This window comes from Polypterus senegalus, chromosome 4 (genome assembly GCF_016835505.1).
Source record: "Polypterus senegalus isolate Bchr_013 chromosome 4, ASM1683550v1, whole genome shotgun sequence".
NCBI lineage: Eukaryota > Metazoa > Chordata > Cladistia > Polypteriformes > Polypteridae > Polypterus > Polypterus senegalus.
The window spans coordinates 222,573,200-222,593,879 of NC_053157.1; the positions used below are offsets into that span (position 1 = coordinate 222,573,200).

General features: G+C 44.2%; 1 protein-coding gene across 1 annotated transcript in view; it reads right to left on the bottom strand.

The window, feature by feature from the left end:
• The window catches only part of LOC120528665 (CD209 antigen-like protein C), a 37,106-nt gene extending 20,258 nt beyond the window's left edge, over window positions 1–16,848 (bottom strand). The window contains exon 1 of the mRNA XM_039752823.1: window positions 16,676–16,848. Coding sequence (XP_039608757.1) covers window positions 16,676–16,754 — 79 coding nt within the window. The 5' untranslated portion in view covers window positions 16,755–16,848. The remainder of the gene's footprint in view (window positions 1–16,675) is intronic.
• Between the last annotated feature and the right edge of the window lie 3,832 nt (window positions 16,849–20,680).

Consider the following 20,680-nt stretch of genomic DNA (forward strand, 5'->3'; position numbering starts at 1 on the left):
AATGGCGCACATACGCATGCGCCGCACGGCCGCCCTGCTGCACGCTGCCGAGAGTTGATTCTACAAAAAATAAAATAAAAATAAAAAGGGTAATAAAATAGTAGACGTCACGTAGTATATGTGTACCAAATTTCAAGTATATAGGTGAAACGGTTTGCGAGCTACAGGTGATTTTAAAATCCTGGACAGACAAATGAACAGCCACTGTAGCGTATTATGTAAGAAGACTGGATACAAATACTATGTACAAAAAACACCAAATAAACATAAATACAGGATGTACAAAGCTTTGAAATAGAATACGAGACAATAAACCAGAATAAAAAGGCAAAAGATATATCTCTCTATTATAAAAAAAAAAAAATCTTGGAAGGCTTGGAAGGAGACGATACGTGATTTTCTTGGAGACACTTTAACGTCCCGCGAGACAAGGCAGTGAGACAAAAGGACAGCTGCTGTAAAGGCTTTTAAATGTTTGATGCGTAGCAAAACAAGCAGATCACGCAGCTCGCCGCCAGCAGCAGCAGCAAGACAGCAGCTGATCCGACCGCATCTCCTTACCACGCGAAGCCCCCAGTGCCAAAAAATTAACAAATAACATCATTTGTAATACAGAATCAAATCATCTTCAGCATCTGGACAAACTGAGAGAAGAGCTTAGAATGTCGGGTCAGTTCAGTGCCTTCCTGGAAAAATGACTTTGAAGTTGTTTTTTGAAAGAATGAATTGAGTTGGCTGTTTGAATTAATTTAAAGAGGATGCTCCAGCATCTGGGGGCTGCAGAGCTGAAGGTTTTGTCAGTCAGTTAGTTAGTTTGAGGCCCATCAGAATTGCCAGAATCAGTGGACCTTATTGGACTATTAAGAGCATAAAGATGGAAGAGGTTACTATTTGTAGCTTTATAGTATTTTTTACTCAGTCCTGTAACACCCATGAAGCCAGTGACAACGAAGCAGGATGGGTGTCTTGCAGGTCTGTGTTAGAACTTTAGCAGCAGAAGTTTAAACCACTGGAATCTGTGATCTATAGCAATTTTCAGAGTTACCACTTGGTGTTATGTTTCATCCAGGGTTCCCCAATGTCTCTTTTATGTTTGTTGTGTTCATTTTTAATGCTAATATTTTTGTCCATGTAGTTTCCTTGTGTCATATCATCTAGTTTTACATGTCATGTGTTTTGTGGGATTCCATGAGTCTTGTCTCCCAAGAAGCAGGGCCGATCCCTCAACCCTATTAAGGCAGATTAAAACACACAGTCCCTTGCGGTTCATTGAAAGTGCTTGTGATGAGTTTTTGGTTTTTTTTCTGGATTTTAGACAGCCTTTTGAATTGTGTATTAGAATTTGTTTGCCTCTGGATTGCAATTGTGGTCAACTCCTAGGAGCTTAATCTTTCTTACATGTGTATATATATATATACTGTATTTGAATATTTAAAAATATTTCTTCCCAACCTTAGCAACCAGAGAGACACACAACACCATCACACAGGTGTACAGATATTTGTTCTTTTATTAAGGTGATTTCTGTCCAGCTCTTTTGGGTGTAGTCAGCATTAGTATTTGCAGTGCACCATCTGTTGGAATGTCTTTTGTAATGCATGTAGAAATAAAACACATTGCATTTTTCATTCAAACAGATGGCGCATCACAAATCCAATATGAAATAATATATCACAGACACAGATAAACAGACTCACGCACACAGACACTTCTCCTTTTATTAAGGTGTATATACAGGAATTGACAATTTATTTCCTTCTTGTTACAAAGGGATGTGGGGGAACAAGAAGTTTGAGAATGGCTTGGCTATCAGGCCAATCTGAGATGACTTCCTAAAAGGAGCTCTTTGATACCAATTTTTACTCTGGTGACCAGCTATCATGTTCTACTTTCTTTATCTAATCAAGGGGGCTTCGTTCGCCAACCCCCCTGTCTGCGCTATGCACCAGCCACTTCACGTTTCTGTTGCTCGCGTTTGTTGATTTCACTTTCATCAAACAACAAATCTTTTAATTCTCGTGGATACCCCTCTTCATTAGGAAGAAACACTACTTTTCCCTGATGGCAACATGAATTAAACGATCTACAAGTCTCTGACTTAAAGTTTAAAGCCGAACAATATCTACATACTTCTGTCATATCACCTATGTCCATATATTTGATCTCTTTCGCTGTTCCGTTATTTCACCGAGTAATACTTTCTGTTTGTTTGCGCTAATGTGATCTTTACTATCGTTTTTTTGAGACTTTTGAATTTTAGTACTTTCATTATCTCTGACCTGCTCTGCATGTGCACTGCGCCGACGTTCTACTTCTGTCTTCTACACTTTGTCTTTTATTTCCGACCCTGCATGGAGCTGAGAGCACAGGAACTGTGTCTGACAATAGCATTCACACGAATGAGTGCAATCAGTTTTATTTTCTTACGTTTTAGGTGTAACATTGTCTGTGTTTCTTTTGTCATATAGTTTGATTTATTTTCACTTCAGTTAAATTATTAGTAGAGTTTGACTAAATGGGGTGGCAGTAGGGGGCTCAGAATGTCCTAGCCAGGGGACATCCGATTGGGCTCGTATTTGTAGGTTTTAAAAAAGTATGCAACAGAAGTATGTGATTAGGAAAAGTCAATTTGCAGCTTTTACTTGTTGTGACATTTCAAATTGTTTACCATTTTTTTCTCCTTGCTTAAGTTTCGCAAGTTAAAAAAAAAAACACAGTATTGAATAACATGATTCATGTATCTTTTTATATATCACATCCTGTTTGTTGTCATTTGATTTTAGTTTGCTTATTGCCAGTCAGGCTTTGCTACTTACATTTACATTTCAGTTCCTTATGAGCTTGAAGCAATGCAAGCAGTGGCGTAGCTAGAGGCGGTCCGCCCCAGGTGGCACATTTTTGGGGGTGGCATTAATAGCTAAAAGGCTCAGAACAACTCATGTGTAAGCAGCACACTCATGAATTAAAAAAATTGAAATTCTCTGATTTGTATCCACAAATGCTTCAAAAATCATTTTCAGACTGTCCTTCTGAATGATGGCAACAGACACAGCGGTTGAAATTTATGAGGCAATAACAAAAAAAAAATAAACATTACACCGATAATAATTTCTAAGGATAAACAACTCATTTACAATTTATAATTTCGTTTCGTTATCAATCCAAATGCGTTCTTGCTCTGCGCAGAAAACATCCCCACCTATCACTGGTACTCTACACTGGTCCTGGTCTTCGCAGCGCAATTATATTAAACTAATAATTAGAACACAGCTTATCAGTGCGTCTATATGATATTCTTGTCTATTTGATGCTTATAAATAATTATATGTGAAAAATTATTGCTGTTTCTCTATATATGAATAAATTTATGCAAAATGCATCTTAACTTTTCTCTATACGTCATTTTAATTTTCTATTTAAATAGCTTAACATATTCAGATATGTTGGAGGACGGCAAATTGAATCACCGCCCCAAACTCGAGCTATGCCACTGAATGCAAGGCCTGCTATTGTATTTTAATTTTAACACCAATAATTTCTGATGACTGAACTTTGAGTGCTTGTACAGTACACAGAGGTCCGTGAACAGACTCAGCTTAATTTACCCTTGAATTCCAGGTTAAAAGATATGACAAGCAGAGCTGACACATTTGTCACTGCTGTCATAATTAAAGAAAAACAAATCATAGTTTACAAATGTCATTTTTGAAATATCTTTTACCAGTATTATTTCTTAACGTACACTTCCAACCGCTTCCCTTTATAGTAAAACTCTAATAAGGAAGGCAACCGGTCTGCTCTTTTGTCACATTCTGCTTCCTGTGCTTTTGACATCTCAGAAAAAGGTGATAAGGCAGAACAAGTAAAAGTCAGAAAACCAAAAATGCAAAAAGAAAGTTTACGCCGCTAATTTCACCCCCACATATCTAATTCATCAACACTCATGACCACTCTCTGCCTTATCTTTGTGTTTCTTTTAATAAACTTCATTATGGTAGTGGCACAACTGTTGTAATGTTTTTAACCAGGAGGCCTCCAAGCTTTATTTAGTTTTGGGCTTCAACAAGTATAAAACCAGCACTGTCTAGCAGGCTCCTTTACATATGGCAGCTCTTGGGCACGAATCCCAACCCACCCCAACAGGCAGTGGTGGACATGAGGATGAGGTTGGGTGAGGTGTGGTGTGGTGAAAGGGGACTTGGCTTAGGGGATCACGAAAAAAGGCAGAAGATGATCAAGTAGTGCTTGTGTAGACATCCAGACCACAAAAAAATAAAATAAAACAATATATAGAGGAATGCACAGGACACATGGACTGCATCCTGGCCGAGACTGAACAAGGATCCTCACCCGGCTGGGAGGCCAGTGCAATGGAAGGCTCCAGGAGTAATGAGCACTACTGAATATTTTCTCCTCCAATATGCTAGGTAGCAGCATCCCTGGTCTGGGATTCCTACACAGATACCTGAAGTGCATTCTGGGACCTGTAGTCCTGTGGTGGTAGGCCTGCTGGGGGCCACCAGAGGAGGCTGCTGGGATTGACAATTCCTAGATTCAAGAACTTCCGTTCGACCCAGAAGTGCTTCCAACTGGGCTATGACCTGGCACCGGAAGTTCTTCAGGGTCAGAGATTAAAGAAGCCGCTTGAGTTCAGCCAGGTGAGTAAGAGTCAGGTGAAAGAGAAGAAAACAAAAATTGGTTTTTAGTGAAAGTAAAAGTAGAACTTATTGTGCTGGGATATGTGTCACAGTGTTTATGCTAGTGTATGCTGTATTATATATATATATATATATACTAGCAAAATACCCGCGCTTCGCAGCGGCAAAGTACTGCATTAAAAGTTTTATTAAGAAGAAATTTAAATCTTTTTAAACTGAGGAAAATATACCAATAATTATTTGTTAAGGATCTCTTTGTATACCACATTGTGAGTTCGGCCCTCCGGTTGTAATATGACCAAGCTGTGCGCTGAGCTTACTCTTGAGCATGCAACGTACAGTTGGCCATGTGAACAGTAATCTTGTTTCAAATCTCACAGCTTGGATTGCTGCTGTCATAATCGGTTTGAGTTTCATGGTTTGTTTCAATTACGACAGTATTTGTAGGACTTGTGTTGAAGAGACATTCGGCATCTGTCAAGCGCTGTAAGCATACAACCGGTTTCATCGATAACTTCACATCCAGCTTTTGAGAGTTTAAACATTCATAAACATCAAAGAGTCCACTACTGAAATTGTCACCTGTCAATCTAAGATGTTTAAGAGGCATTGGCGGTTGTCGAAAGGTGTAAAATATTTGGCCGTTTCGGTACACTTGAAAGCGACAACCGAACAATTCAGCGGCAGCCATCAACTCACATGCAGACGCATAGGTGAAGGGCTTAAGTATTTCACTCTTCTAGTGCTCCTGTGTAGTATAATTATCTCCTGTAACATCAGTCCACACCTTGAACCTGTCCCAGTCATTCAATACATAAGACACAATGTTCCTTCGGATATCAAGAGTGAGCCTGATATGGCCGTGCAATATGTAACAAAGAGAATGGAAAAGGTAGGTGGTATCTCCGGGCATGGAAACCACTCGGTAAGTGACAGTTCTTTGATCGATGGTGATCACCTCGATAGACATGTTAATGGGGGTACGGTTGGAATGATAAAGGAAATGGGTAAAGTAAGTCTAAAATACCTACACAATAACTATAATTGTAATAAACAAACAATAAAACAGCGGAGAAGCCGTGGATTAAATAAAAAGACTGTAGTTATCAGCAGGGAGACGTGAATCCCGTGGCGAAGCAAGGAAGGGAATGTAGAGACTGGAGCGACAGACGACCTTATATAGGCAGGCAGCCAACAACGTGGGAGGCGTTTGAATGAGGGACCCAACGCCGCCTCACACGGTGACCGAGCTGCAGGCTATGGACGTGTATATATGTACGTAAGTAGGATTCAGTTAGCGTTGTGAACCCGCGGATCAAATTTCTTGAAGATGGGCCCATAAGTAACAAAGACTGTAGAAAAGTTCAATATGGCGGCTGACAGTGGCATCATACCACCGAAATAAGTACCAAATTTCAGCCTTCTACGTACATGGGAAGTTGGAGAATTAGTGACGTTGGAAAGTTCAATATGGTGGCTAAAAGTGGCGTCATACCACCGAAATAAGTATGTACATTGGTTTTGGTTAGCGCAGGGAAGCCGCCTACCAAATTTCGTGAAGATGGGGCCATGAATAAGAAAGTTCAACATGAAGGACGTTATAGACCGTTATGCGTAGAATTTCGAAATGAAACCTGCTTAACTTTTGTAAGTAAGCTGTAAAGAATAAGCCTGCCAAATTTCATCCTTCTACCTACACAGGAAGTTGGAGAATTAGTGATGAGTCAGTGAGTCAGTCAGTCAGTGAGGGCTTTGCCTTTTATTAGTATACTAGCAAAATTCCCGCGTTTACGCAGCGGAGAAGTAGTGTGTTAAAGAAGTTATGAAAAAGAAAAGGAAACATTTTAAAAATAACGTAACATGATAGTCAATGTAATTGTTTTGTCACTGTTATGAGTGTTGCTGTCATATATATATATATATATATATATATATATATATATATATATTGTGAACTTTGCCCGGACACAGACAGGCGGACATGTTGTCTTAAAACCACCACACGTTTATTAAACACAATATTTACAATATTGGTCACTCAGACCCAATTCAATGGTCACTCAGACCCAGTTCAAAAGTGCACAATACCCCAAATAACACAGTCCTGGCCACAATGCCTTGTCTTGGGCCGCCTCCACAGCTCCTCTTGCCTCGTCCTCCTTCCACCCGACTCTAGCCTCGAATCAATGGAGACGGCCCCTTTTATAGAACACCCGGATGAGCCCCAGGTGTTCCCGGCAATCTTCTTCTGGCCACGCCCCAGTGTGGCGGAAGTGCCAGCTGTCCTCCCGGCGCCGTCATAAATCTTCCCCCCAGCACTTCCTGGTGTGGCGGAAGTGCTGGGGTAACAGGTCCCGAAGGCACTGGGGTGCCTCCTGGCGGTGACCACGGGCCCTTACAGGTAAAGGCTTCCATGCCCTTGACCCGTGGCCCCCAAAGCAACCCGGAAGGCAAACCCCACGTGATCCAGGCAGGGCTCTGACCCTCTTCCGGTCCCTCCTGGCGTCCCGGCCGGGTCATGGCCCCTGGCATCCTTGACAGTGCCCCACAGCCAGCGAAGACCACTCGTGGGTAAGAGCGACCCGTCCCGCAAGGCAGCAGAGCCCAAACGGGTCCCACTCGAGGATAGCGGGTCGGCCCGCACTCCTAGCAGGGACAGGGGCGGAGACACAATCTGAGCACCAACCCATGGTGCATCCCTGCGCCCGCACAGGTTGTGCTCCCCCCTTTTACCGGCACCCCGGGGCCTCCTCGGTCGGCACCCCCTCCGGGACCTCCACGCCCCTTTGTTCCGAGCCACTTGTTCCCCCGTAGGCTCCTCCAGCTGTAAGCGCACCTGCGCACCGGCAGAGAGATCATTCTGCAGACGGCCCGACATCAGAGGGCTGTTCCGCCACGAAGGGGTTCCTTCAGCTCGCCCGGGGTCCGTCCCTACCAAAGAGAATACAGGGGCAGAACCGCTGCCAAAGCACCCAGCTCGTGCCACGCACGGGCAGCGTTCCCCCCTCCAACCGGCACTTGCCTGATCGGCACCCTCTCCTCGGCTTCCGTGTCCCTCTCGATAGTGGAACCGTCGGCACCGCCTGCTCTCTCACCGCCGGCCTCAGGGATTCCCTCCCCCTCCCTTCACTTTCGGACGCCTTGACGATATGCGACTCCGTATTAACCAACACGAGCCCCTTTCCCGTCTGCGTCCGCAACATATCGGAGGAATCGGCACCCAGCCTCTTATTCCTCCGTTCACTCTGGGACGCCATGACGGTTTGAGACTCCTTATGGAAAAGAAGGCGCCTCTTTCCCGTCTGCATCCCTATAGTGCGGCGCAAGACCGCAGCCGACTCGGGGAGGAGGGCGCTAGGACCCGGGGCACTTAGCAGCCCGTGTCCAGTCAGCGTCCTCTCGGACTCCCCCCTCGCCGCGCATACAGCCCACGGCGCCACACCTCCTGTCGGAGGGCTGCTTACTCGGAACTGATCGTTATCATCACAGCCTTTTTCAACAGACCCTCCCGTATGCTGTACGGAGTCGGCTGTACTCACCGTCTCCGCTGTACCTCTCCGGCTGGAGATACCAGCGCCGCGCCGTCCCGTTGTTGATCGAAACGTTCTCAGCGCCGCGAGCGCCTTCCTCTCCAGTGCCAGCACCTCAGCCCGGAGGGCACATAGCATCTGTAACCCACGCTGCTCTGCGGGCTGAAGGGACGCCTCCAGCTCCGCCAAAGCAGCCGGCAAAGACAGGAAGTTAACCGACGCGGAGCCTACCTGTCTGTCAGCCTCCAACGCCGACCACTTCCTGTGGGCCTTCTCCTCCGGCCCAATCGGGTCTCCCCCCTGCCCGTGATGGACATTCCTTGGTCCCGCCTCTCTGCAGTCATCGGCGGGCACACAAGACACACCGTCCAATCGCGTGCCTGTCAGGGGGAGGGACTTCTGGTCCGCGGCCATCTTGGCTCCCCTTCTGCGGTGTCGACGTGCCTGCCGGCAGCCTTGCTGTTGCCAGCACCTCTCGAGCTGCAGCGTCTCCTCCTCTGCAGTCCTCGCGGCTGGCGCTGTGCTGCCGGGCCCGTAGACCAGCATCGCCTGCCACTGGCGTGGATCCGGGAAGTCCCTGTCTGCAATAAAGAAAACACGCCCGGCCCCCATGGGCCGGCTGCCGCTAGGCAGGGAACTCACCTCCCCGGACTCGTCAAACCGAGGACACCTCCTCGGCGTGGCCTTTCTTGACGCCATGCCGTCCCGGGCGCCTCCAGCAACGGCACGCTCGTTGGAGACCGCTGCACTCGTTGTAGGCACGCCGCCCTCCCGCATCAGGGAATAACGGCCCTCCTGCGGACCCCTGGCGGTCCGTGGGGTTCCTTTATCCCGCGGGGCTGTGTGCACGCAGCCCCCGCGGTACGTGAGTGGGGTCCCCTGCTGCGCCGGGCTGTCCACAACAAATTTGTGATATACAGGTCCCCGCCTTGAAACAGGCGGAGCGTCCTGCCGACTATGCCAGATGTGAACTTTGCCCGGACACAGACAAGCGGACATGTTGTCTTAAAACCACCACACGTTTATTAAACACAATATTTACAATATTGGTCACTCAGACCCAATTCAATGGTCACTCAGACCCAGTTCAAAAGTGCACAATACCCCAAATAACACAGTCCTGGCCACAATGCCTTGTCTTGGGCCGCCTCCACAGCTCCTCTTGCCTCGTCCTCCTTCCACCCGACTCTAGCCTCGAATCAATGGAGGCGGCCCTTTATAGAGGACCGGATGAGCCCCAGGTGTTCCCGGCAATCTTCTTCTGGCCACGCCCCAGTGTGGCGGAAGTGCCGGCTGTCCTCCTGGCTGCTCTCTGGGCGCCGTCATAAATCTTCCCCCCAGCACTTCCTGGTGTGGCGGAAGTGCTGGGGTAACAGGTCCCCAAGGCACTGGGGTGCCTCCTGGCGGTGACCACGGGCCCTTACAGGTAAAGGCTTCCATGCCCTTGACCCATGGCCCCCAAAGCAACCCGGAAGGCAAACCCCACGTGATCCAGGCAGGGCTCTGACCCTCTTCCGGTCCCTCCTAGCGTCCCGGCCGGGTCATGGCCCCTGGCATCCCTGACAATATACACATACATACATATATATATATATACATATATACATATATACATATACACACATATATATATATATATATATATATATATATATATACATAAAAGACGGTATAACACAACAGGTAAGTAGTACTAACAGCAGCTAATGCTGCACGATGGCTGTGGTATAGAAATTACATTTTCTATGTGAACGTCCAAATTTCTGCCTGTAGTAATAATATTATTTTGCCGCGGTCTAGAAAATCGATCCCGTGTTTGCAGTTGTCTGGGCTATAGCTCAGGGTAAGGAGTAAAAAATTAAAAGTGCTTACTTTCATTTAAGGCAGAAGCGCAGTCAGCATCACAAATGACGGCATAGCCACGCGCGTGCCGGCTAAACTACATTTTAAAGACGGTATAACACAACAGGTAAGTAGTACTAACAGCAGCTAAAATGTATATGGATCATCTCTAGTTGATCCCTTTTGAAAGGTGCTACGTGACAGCTGTGGTATAGAAATTACATTTTCTATGTGAACGTCCACATTTCTGCCTGTGGTAATGTGCCTTACCGGCATTACCAGCAATTAAAGAAAATTAGTTTTGTGTCCTCTGCAGTGTTAAGAGAGAAAGGCTGTATTTTGGGATAAAAGGAAAAAAGGTGTAAAGAAAGGAAACTTGCCTCTTTCTTTTACAAAGTGTAGAGAGACGTCTTCGCTGACAATATAATTGCCTTTTGGGGAGCCTCGCAGCGGGTCTCGTGTAGACTGGTGAGACAGCCCTGCCATTAACCGGCCGGGATGGCACTGTCGCTCCTCCGCTCCTGTGCGTGTCTTCCGTGACCCGGCACTTAAACATTTTTCTCGCACTTTCGCTGAGTTTGTGCCAAGCACTAGTGTATCCCTGACCATCTCATCTTCGTTTGCATAAGCACAGCCCTTCACCCGCAAATCATTTGCATAAGCACAGTCCTTCACCCGTGAATATTTAGCGGCAGTGTTTCTATTGGATTGCCGCTGACGGACGGCCTTATATGGGCAGGCACTAAATTACAAACGCCAGCGGTAGCCTGTCTATGAACTAAATTTAAACTTTAGGTTTACACTGTGCTTTGTGGTTGTATATGTCACTCGCTCGCTTCTTATTGTTTCGCTGCCTTCTCAATTATATAATGCATGTTTTCTTCAGCACTTTTTGGAGCTCTTCCTGGTTTTCTACGTACTGCGTGATTACGTGAGAGGCGTGATGATGTCACACGAAACTCCGTCCCCCACGGCTTTCGAGCTCAACTCCATTACAGTAAATGGAGAAAAATAGCTTCCAGTTATGACCATTAGGCGTAGAATTTCGAAATGAAACCTGCCCAACTTTTGTAAGGAAGCTGTAAGGAATGAGCCTGCCAAATTTCAGCCTTCTACTCACACGGGAAGTTGGAGAATTAGTGATGAGTGAGTGAGTGAGTCAGTCAGTCAGTCAGTGAGGGCTTTGCCTTTTATTAGTATATATATATATATATATAATATAATACAGCATACACTAGCATAAATATATATATATATATATATGGTTGAAATAGTTTACTGTCAAATAATGCAAAGAGTGCGCGGCATGTGTTTCACCCTAATTCTGGGCTCATCAGGTGTACACACTCGCTCCACTCCCTGTGGGAATCGAATCTCGGGGGTCAGCGGTGAAGCCTCTAATGTTGCGCCACGGCGTGTGGTTCGTTCATTTGACAGCATGTAGATCGGGGTAATTACATTCATGGCATTCGTAGACTGAATCACAGTCTGATTGTATAGGTGGTTACCTACCAGGTAACGCTTGTGGTTGGTCAGCAAGTTGGCTAACATCCACCATGGTGCCCTCTTTCAGTTGTGAGAAGCAGATCATAGTACAGTATATATAGTATATATATAGTGACAATAGATGGAGCTATACCAGTGCTTAACCAGAAACAGACAGATGCCGGAGGCACACTGATTAAAGCACACACTTTTATTTTAAAGTCCTTTCTTGCACACAACACAGTGCCCAAAACAGTCACATTGACTCAGTCCTTGACTATACTTTTTTTTGTTTCTTCTGCCATCTCTACTCCTCTTCTTGCAAGCTTTGTCTTCCTCCTCCCGACTCTGGCTTCCTGAATGGTGTGAGGCAGCCCTTTTTATAATGCACCCGGATGTGCTCCAGGTGCTCTTTGATAACCTGGTGTGGTAGAAGTGATGTATACCATGGCTTCTGAAACCATCCAGGCGTACCTACCAGCTCTGTGGTTCCCATGCAATCCCAGAGGGCTGCCCTCTTGTATCCTGGGGTAGCAATTGCCCCTCTCCTGGTTCCCTGCTTCTCCAGGCCTCCCGGTGGGGCAAAGTCTCCGGCCATCTATCACAATATATATATGTATATATATGCTGTATTTGCTTATCTACCAATAAACTCCACAGATTGTTCAGCAGCCATGCTGCCAACTCCGTAACTGTGTGAGGTTTGTATGCCATTTTTGCCAAACTATTTTCCAAAGCACATGTGATTTGTCTACAATAACCTTCTGTTCAGGTGTCTCTTTCTCAGTTAATGTGTTAAAAGGAGTCCCCACCACTATTGCTCAGTACCATGATGCAAAGTGACAGATAAGTGGTTGTCACAAAAATATTAAAATGGTTTTCATGCATGATCCAAGTTAAAGATTCATTGACCAGCACCTTTCAAATTCAGCTTTTTAAATTATTATGCACAGTATGTGCAAAGAAAGCAAGACATCTGACCACATGTCTGTCCTTTTTCAAGTAAAGGGAGTTCCTCAGAGTGATGCCACACTATAATCAATTGTGGTTCCCAAAATAAAATATCCTCATGAAGCATCCAGGAAGAACATTTTATTTAGATCCATAACAATAAATGATATCAGATTGGTTGATGCACAATAACCCAAGTTCAGTTCTGGTTTTCTTGATCTGTTAGTAGTCACCTACAATACTTGCATTAAAGAAGCCCAAAGACCTAATTTCATGTGGAAAGAAACCTCCCCAGAATGAAACGTTTCTGTGTCAAGCAACAGATCTATGAAGAGTACACGACCAGTAATGCGCCATTAAGATCCTTTATTTTTAAGATTGTAAATTAGTTTCAGTATGCGCTATTGGATCAGTTACTGTGCAGATTTGCTGAGTTCAGTCATAATTGTATAGCTGTGTCACCCGACTTTTCCGAAAATTATACTCAGTTATACTGCCATCGGAAATCGGATGTATCTCATTGAAATTCTGTAAGGGATTGTCTCTGTCTGATCCATTGGTCTTGTGCCCATGAGATCCTACAGCTTTAAAAGTGACCCAGTAATCTTATCATACAACACACGGTCGGAATTGGCATCCTAGGTTGTTGTTTAATCAAAATCATCACCTTCCTTCATAAGGTTCACCGTCACTCAAACTACATGGATTAAAGGTACGTCATTAGCACAAACCTAGAAACTGTTTCAAATCCTCCATTATTGTCATTATTATTTAATTGATAATGTGTGTAATTTTATGTGTCTATATATATATATATATATATTGTCACACACATGCTGAAGGGCTTATATAAACGTAACAACTTACGACATCACTTCTGGTCAACTCTCCATAAAAGCCACTCCCCTTCCTCTAGTGATCAGTTCGGTCTTGGACTCAGATAGTGTAAACTACTCAGTGGTAATTTTGACACAACTACCTTTTTCAGCCTGGATTATAATATACAGTGCATCCGGAAAGTATTCACAGTGCATCACTTTTTCCACATTTTATTATGTTACAGCCTTATTCCAAAATGGATTAAATTCATTTTTTTCCTCAGAATTCTACACACAACACCCCATAATGACAACATGAAAAAAGTTTACTTGAGGTTTTTGCAAATTTATTAGAAATAAAAAAATTGAGAAAGCACATGTACATAAGTATTCACAGCCTTTGCCATGAAGCTCCAAATTGAGCTCAGGTGCATCCTGTTTCCCCTGATCATCCTTGAGATGTTTCTGCAGCTTAATTGGAGTCCACCTGTGGTAAATTCAGTTGATTGGACATGATTTGGAAAGGCACACACCTGTCTATATAAGGTCCCACAGTTGACAGTTCATGTCAGAGCACAAACCAAGCATGAAGTCAAAGGAATTGTCTGTAGACCTCTGAGACAGGATTGTCTCGAGGCACAAATTAGGGGAAAGTTACAGAAACATTTCTGCTGCTTTGAAGGTCCCAATGAGCACAGTGGCCTCCATCATCCATAAGTGGAAGAAGTTTGAAACCACCAGGACTCTTCCTAGAGCTGGCCAGCCATCTAAACTGAGCGATCGGGGGAGAAGGGCCTTAGTCAGGGAGGTGACCAAGAACCCGATGGTCACTCTGTCAGAGCTCCAGAGGTGGAGAGAGGAGAACCTTCCAGAAGGACAACCATCTCTGCAGCAATCCACCAATCAGGCCTGTATGGTAGAGTGGCCAGACGGAAGCCACTCCTTAGTAAAAGGCACATGGCAGCCTGCCTGAAGTTTGCCAAAAGGCACCTGAAGGACTCTCAGACCATGAGAAACAAAATTCTCTGGTCTGATGAGACAAAGATTGAACTCTTTGGTGTGAATGCCAGGTGTCACGTTTGGAGGAAACCAGGCACCACTCATCACCAGGCCAATACCATCCCTACAGTGAAGCATGGTGGTGGCAGCATCATGCTGTGGTGATGTTTTTCAGCGGCAGGAACTGGGGAATAGTCAGGATAAAGGGAAAGATGACTGCAGCAATGTACAGAGACATCCTGGATGAAAACCTGCTCCAGAGCGCTCTTGACCTCAGACTGGGGCGACGGTTCATCTTTCAGCAGGACAACGACCCTAAGCTAAGATATCAAAGGAGTGGCTTCAGGACAACTCTGTGAATGTCCTTGAGTGGCCCAGCCAGAGCCCAGACGTGAATCCGATTGAACATCTCTGGAGAGATCTTAAAATGGCTGTGCACCGACGCTTCCCATCCAACCTGATGGAGCTTGAGAGGTGCTGCAAAGAGGAATGGGAAACTGGCCAAGGATAGGTGTGCCAAGCTTGTGGCATCATATTCAGAAAGACTTGAGGCTGTAATTGCTGCCAAAGGTGCATCGACAAAGTATTGAGCAAAGGCTGTGAATACTTATGTACATGTGATTTCTCAGCTTTTTTATTTTTAATAAATTTGCAAAAACCTCAAGTAAACTTTTTCCACGTTGTCATTATGGGGTGTTGTGAATAGAATTCTGAGGAAAAAAATGAATTTAATCCATTTTGGAATAAGGCTGTAACATAACAAAATGTGGAAAAAGTGATGCACTGTGAATACTTTCCAGATGCACTGTATGGGTGGCTGCCCCAAACCTTCTTGCAATATCTGAAGTCTCTTATTGTGACAAAAAAAATAAATATATATATATATATATATATATATATATATATATATACATATATATACATATATATATATATATATATATATTGTGAACCCGGCCTGGGCACAGACAGGCGGACATGTTGTAAATCACCACCACACGTTTATTTACAGTTATATTTACAAATACTGGTCACAAAGACCCCAGCCCATTGGTCACTCAGACCCCAGTCACGTGCACAATTACCCTAATCACACACAGTCCTGCCAACAATGCCTTTTCTTCGGGCTGTCTCCACAGCTCTCCTGAGCTTTGTCCTTCCGCCTCCCGACTCCAGCCTCGAATGATGGGAGACGGCCCCTTTTATAGAGTCCCCGGATGAGCCCCAGGTGTTCCCGGCATTCCTCTTCTGGCCACGCCCCAGCGTGACAGAAGTGCCGGCTGTCCTCCCGGCAGCTCTCCGGGCGCCGTCCTAATTCTTCCCCCCAGCACTTCCTGGTATAGCGGAAGTGCTGGGGTAACAGGTCCCCAAGGCATTGGGGCGCCTCCTGGCAGTGACCACGGGCCCCTACAGGGTGGAGCTTCCATGCCCTGTACCCGTGGCCCCCAAAACAACCAGGAAGGCGACCCCCACGTGATCCAGGGTGGGCACAGACCCACATCCGGTCCCTCATGACGTCCGGCGGGTCATGGCCCCTGGCATCCCTGACATATATATATATATATATATATATATATATATATATATATATATATATATATATTTAATACATATATATACATATATACTTATATAAACCCCCCGGCGCCTTTGGTGCCCAACCCCCAGTTGCGGCTAGAATATTAGTAAAATCTGTAAATGTACAAAAGAAAAATTACTATTTATTGGAGTCAAAATCACGAAATTCGATAAATATGTAAAAGAAAAATTTATTATTATTTAACGGAATAAAAATCATAAAATGAGAATAAAATATTTACTCTCTTATCGATTGTTCTTGTTAATCTGTGGTCCACTGTGCTCGATGCACAACTTTCTTGATATTATAGTTTATAATTTTGAAAACGGAATTAGAATCTGAAAACCTGACAACATCACATTAAAGTTTGATAAATTCAGAAAAGAATGGTACCAAACATATGTATGTAAGTTTTAAAATAAATCTGATTTAAGGTGTGACAAAAAACGTAACATGAAAATGTCACCTAAAATCGTTGCACTGTTAGGGTTAGGATTTTATATAGAGAGAGTAGACAGTGTCAGGTTTCTAAGCCCCCTTTGGCCAAAGACACTTCCATAAGAATACCTGACCCTGACAGGACCCTGCTCTGTTGCTGCTCCCATACACCCCAATGAGGCTCTTATTCTGCTCTCTGTGCCTAACTTTATTAAAACTTCAAATATATTTCAATCAAGTTAATATGGTGCAATCGGCCACATCAGCTCCCTCTGCAGCTTGCCTCACACCCCCTTAATCCCACCCGTCTCGATTTGTAAAACTGCCACCAGATCTTTAAGCCCAGAGAGACACAAACAAGCCTGAAGACCTCACCTTCTTGTATCCTCAATACTTCTTTATTCGGTTTCTTCTGTGAGAAGTTCACAGTGGCGTAGTGGATATCGGCAGACATGCTGAGAATACACTCTTGTTCAAAATAAAGTGTATTAATACAATATGTTGGCCAAGTTAAATTTTGATTAAAAAAAGAAAATCGTTTGCACCAATAAGAGATGGTATATTTAAAGAAACCTGAGGAAATGAATATTTCACAGAGGAAGTATGACAGTCTGGGAAGTGACACTTGGTTTCCTGCCACATTTTTTGTATGGACAGTATTTACAATAAAATTAAACACTTCATCTGAGCTAGTCATACTGGAAAGGTTGAGAACTCTTTAAGGTGGTCATTATTTTAAATATCAGAGAAATATGGCCCTGAACTCTGAATAAATACAGTTTATAGAATGAATCCCCTAAATCTGTGGCTTTCACAGAAGTATTAATAGTGAAGTAAGTGAGCAGATGAGCTATCACGAGATGCAACATCATGTCTTTCGGGGAAGTAGGCCTGTAAGAGTCTCAGAAAAAGTGCCCACTGACTCAGAGGTTGTGAAAGACTGAAAGAATAAGAAAGAGTAGAATTGCCCATTCAGGCTTTATTGTAATGGCGACATGATAACTATGAGGAGATTTAAAATACTAGCCAGGATTGTTTTTGAAACTCCTTTGGCGAGCCTGACAAAGGCCAAAGTGACATCACTGCCTATAGATGAGGTTCCATTTCATCTCTAGGTGAGATTTTTGGATGTGTGGTGTTTTCACAAGGACCTGCTGAGTCTAATTCTATTGGCGGACTGGACAATGCCTTCGTTTTTGGTTTTTGTTGAAGTGAGAATGGAGTAGACTTGCATTAGTGAACCTGCCAGTGTCTCCTGGGATTCTTTTTCTTTTGTGTGTCCTTGTCAGGTCAAATAAACTGAGATTTCTTATGTTTTCTCCATTGTTAATTATTGCTTGAAATATGTAGTTAGTGATAAGCAAAGCAAGTCAAATTTCATTTTGTTCACGCCTTCGCACAACTGACACTAAAATGTGTTTCATGGATGACTTCACGACTACTAAACACAGTGAAGAGTTTTGTTTTGTGGTGTTCTTTTCTGAGGTTGACTGTAGGAATGGGACACGTGATACTAATGTGTCAAGTATTTGATTTTCCAAAACGTGTACAGTGAGGGCCTCAAAACTTCCCAATGTGCCACAGAAAACAGATGGATCTGTGAGAGGAGCACAGTTGGGAGCGACATGGGACAGGGGTAGATGCGGAGGAGAGCGCCCCCTAATTGTTTGCCTTGATCCTGACTGTAGTCACATTTACTACGTGCTTGAATTCTCATCTGATGTCTGCCAGCTCACTTGCATGTGCACTGTGTTGCCAAACACATGGTGTGGCAAATTTCCAAGCAAAGTACAGTGATTCTTCGCTATATCGCGCTTCGACTTTCGCGGCTTCACTCCATCACGGATTTTAAATGTCAGCATATCTAAATATATATCACGGATTTTTCCCTGGTTCACGGATTTCTGCGGACAATGGGTCTTTTAATTTATGGTACACGCTTCCTCAGTTTGTTTGCCCAGTTGATTTCATACAAGGGACGCTATTGGCGGATGGCTTAGAAGCTACCTAATCAGAGCATGTATTACATATTAAATAAAACTCCTCAATGATATACGATATGCTTCCTGCGCGGTTCTTGATTGTTTGCTTTTCTCGGCCTCTCTCACTCTCTGTGACATTCTCTGCCCCTGACGGACGAGGTGTGAGCAGAGGGGCTGTTTGCACAGAGGATACGGACGCTCCTCTAAAAATGACGCTTTATCGCAGTGCTTCAGCATACTTAAAAGCCCAAAAGCACTTATTGATTTTTTGATTGTTTGCTTTTCTCTCTCTCTCTGATATTCTCTGCTCCTGACTGGCACTCCTTTGAAGAGGAAGATATGTTTGCATTCTTTTAATTGTGTGAAAGAACTGTCATCTCTGTCTTGTCGTGGAGTTTAAACTTTTGACTAAAGGGTGTTATTTCATGTCTAGAGGGCTCTAATAATGTTAACAGTGTGGGAGAGTTTATAAGGGTTTAAAATATATAAAAATAACCATACAAACATATGGTTTCTACTTCGCAGATTTTCACCTATCGAGGGGGAGTCTGGAACGCAACCCCCGCGATCGAGGAGGGATTACTGTATATAAAACTGACAATATTTAAAGTGTGAAATAACTTAACAAAATCATTTCACATCATCTTTTTAAATGCAATTACATCAAGTGCGTATTTTTACTTAAATGGAGGCTTCTTGCTGCAGTTTTCTGTTAAAAAAGCTTCTGCGTAATTTACCTTTTTAACTGCTTTTCTTTGTTGAATTATCATTTTTAGGTTTTTATTCTCATTTGCTTTGAGAAGCTAAAGTACTTTGTAGTAGTACCTTTGCAATTTTTTGAGTATTCATTTACTTTGACAAGCTGATGAATGAAGAGAAAGAAAGAGAAGAGAGCGAGGGTGAGAGAGAGAGAAGGTTGGATGATATGGAGATAGTGAATCAGGAAGTGTGACGGATTAGCAAGCAGGAAGTAAGGGCAGCTATAAAGAGAATGATGAATGGAAACAACGTTGGTCCTGATGACATGAGATGTTTAGGAGAGATGGCAGTAAAGTTAGCAACTCAACTCAACCCAGCCGGGACGCCCTGTGATGGAAGGATGGGGGTAGGCAGCTTTTCCTGGTCACTGCCTTCCCCAAAACGCTAGATGGCAGCATCCCTGGGATCTGGTGGTGTCCCGGATTGCAACAGGGCATCCTAGAACTTGGAGTTTGGTTGCGCAGCCCTGTTGGGTGCCGTGGGTGCCAACAGGGAGAGCTGTAAAGGAACAGAAGGACTTGTGCCGTATTTATAGTCCGGAAGTACTCCCAGGTCACGAGGACAGGAATCTCGAAGTACTTCTGGGCTGAAGAAAAACCCAAATCTCCATCTGACCCGGGAAGTGCTAGCAAGTCATGTGAGTGAAAGAACAGAAGCACTTCTGGGTCAAGGACTATATAAAGGACTGGTGAAGACCCAGCAAGCGAGCCGGAGTCGGGACGAGTGTGACAGAGTTGCTGGGAGGAAGAGGAGAGAATTATTGTGTTTGATTATTTATTTTATTGCCTGTTTATTGTGGTTGTGGTGCTTTGGAGGCACTGCAAAGGAAAAGAAGAATTAAAAGGATCTTCTTATTGCTTTAACCCTGTGTCTACGTCTGTCTGTTGGGTTTCACAGGGTAACAACGCCCCCAAGTGTTTGACAAGTTTTTAACCTGATTGTTTAATGGAATCTTGGAAAGTGAGAGGATGCCTGAGGAGTGAAGAAGAAGTGTACTGGTGTCGATATTTAAGAATAAGGGGGATGTGCAGGACTGCAGTAACTACAGGGGGATGAAATTGATGAGCCACAGCATGAAGTTATAGGAAAGAGTAGTGGAAGCTCAGTTAAGAAGTGAGGTGATGATTAGTGGGCAGCAGTATGGTTTCATGCCAAGAAAGAGCACCACAGATGCAATGTTTGCTCTGAGGATGTTGATGGAGAAGTTTAGAGAAGGCCAGAAGGAGTTGTATTGTGTCTTTGTGGACCTGGAGAAAGCATATGACAGGGTGCCTCGAGAGGAGTTGTGGTATTGTATGAGGAAGTCAGGAGTGGCAGAGAAGTACGGAAGAGTTGTACAGGACATGTATGATGGAAATGGTCATTTTTATTACTGATATGTGAAAAGTTTAACTCACAAATCTGAGTCGTAGTTGTGGATGTTTTATTAGGGGAAGCTGTGGAGAAAGGCAATAATTTCATGCCATAGGTCACAAAACCTGGGCAGTGCTATTACCCCGCAACAAGGAGATCAGGGTTCATGTCCCCATGTCATCAAGGATTTGCTCAGGGTGCTTCCGATCCTTCCAAACCTGAAGACGAGCAGGTTAGGTGGACTGGCAACTCTAAATCGGCCCTGGTATATGTGTGTGTATGTGTG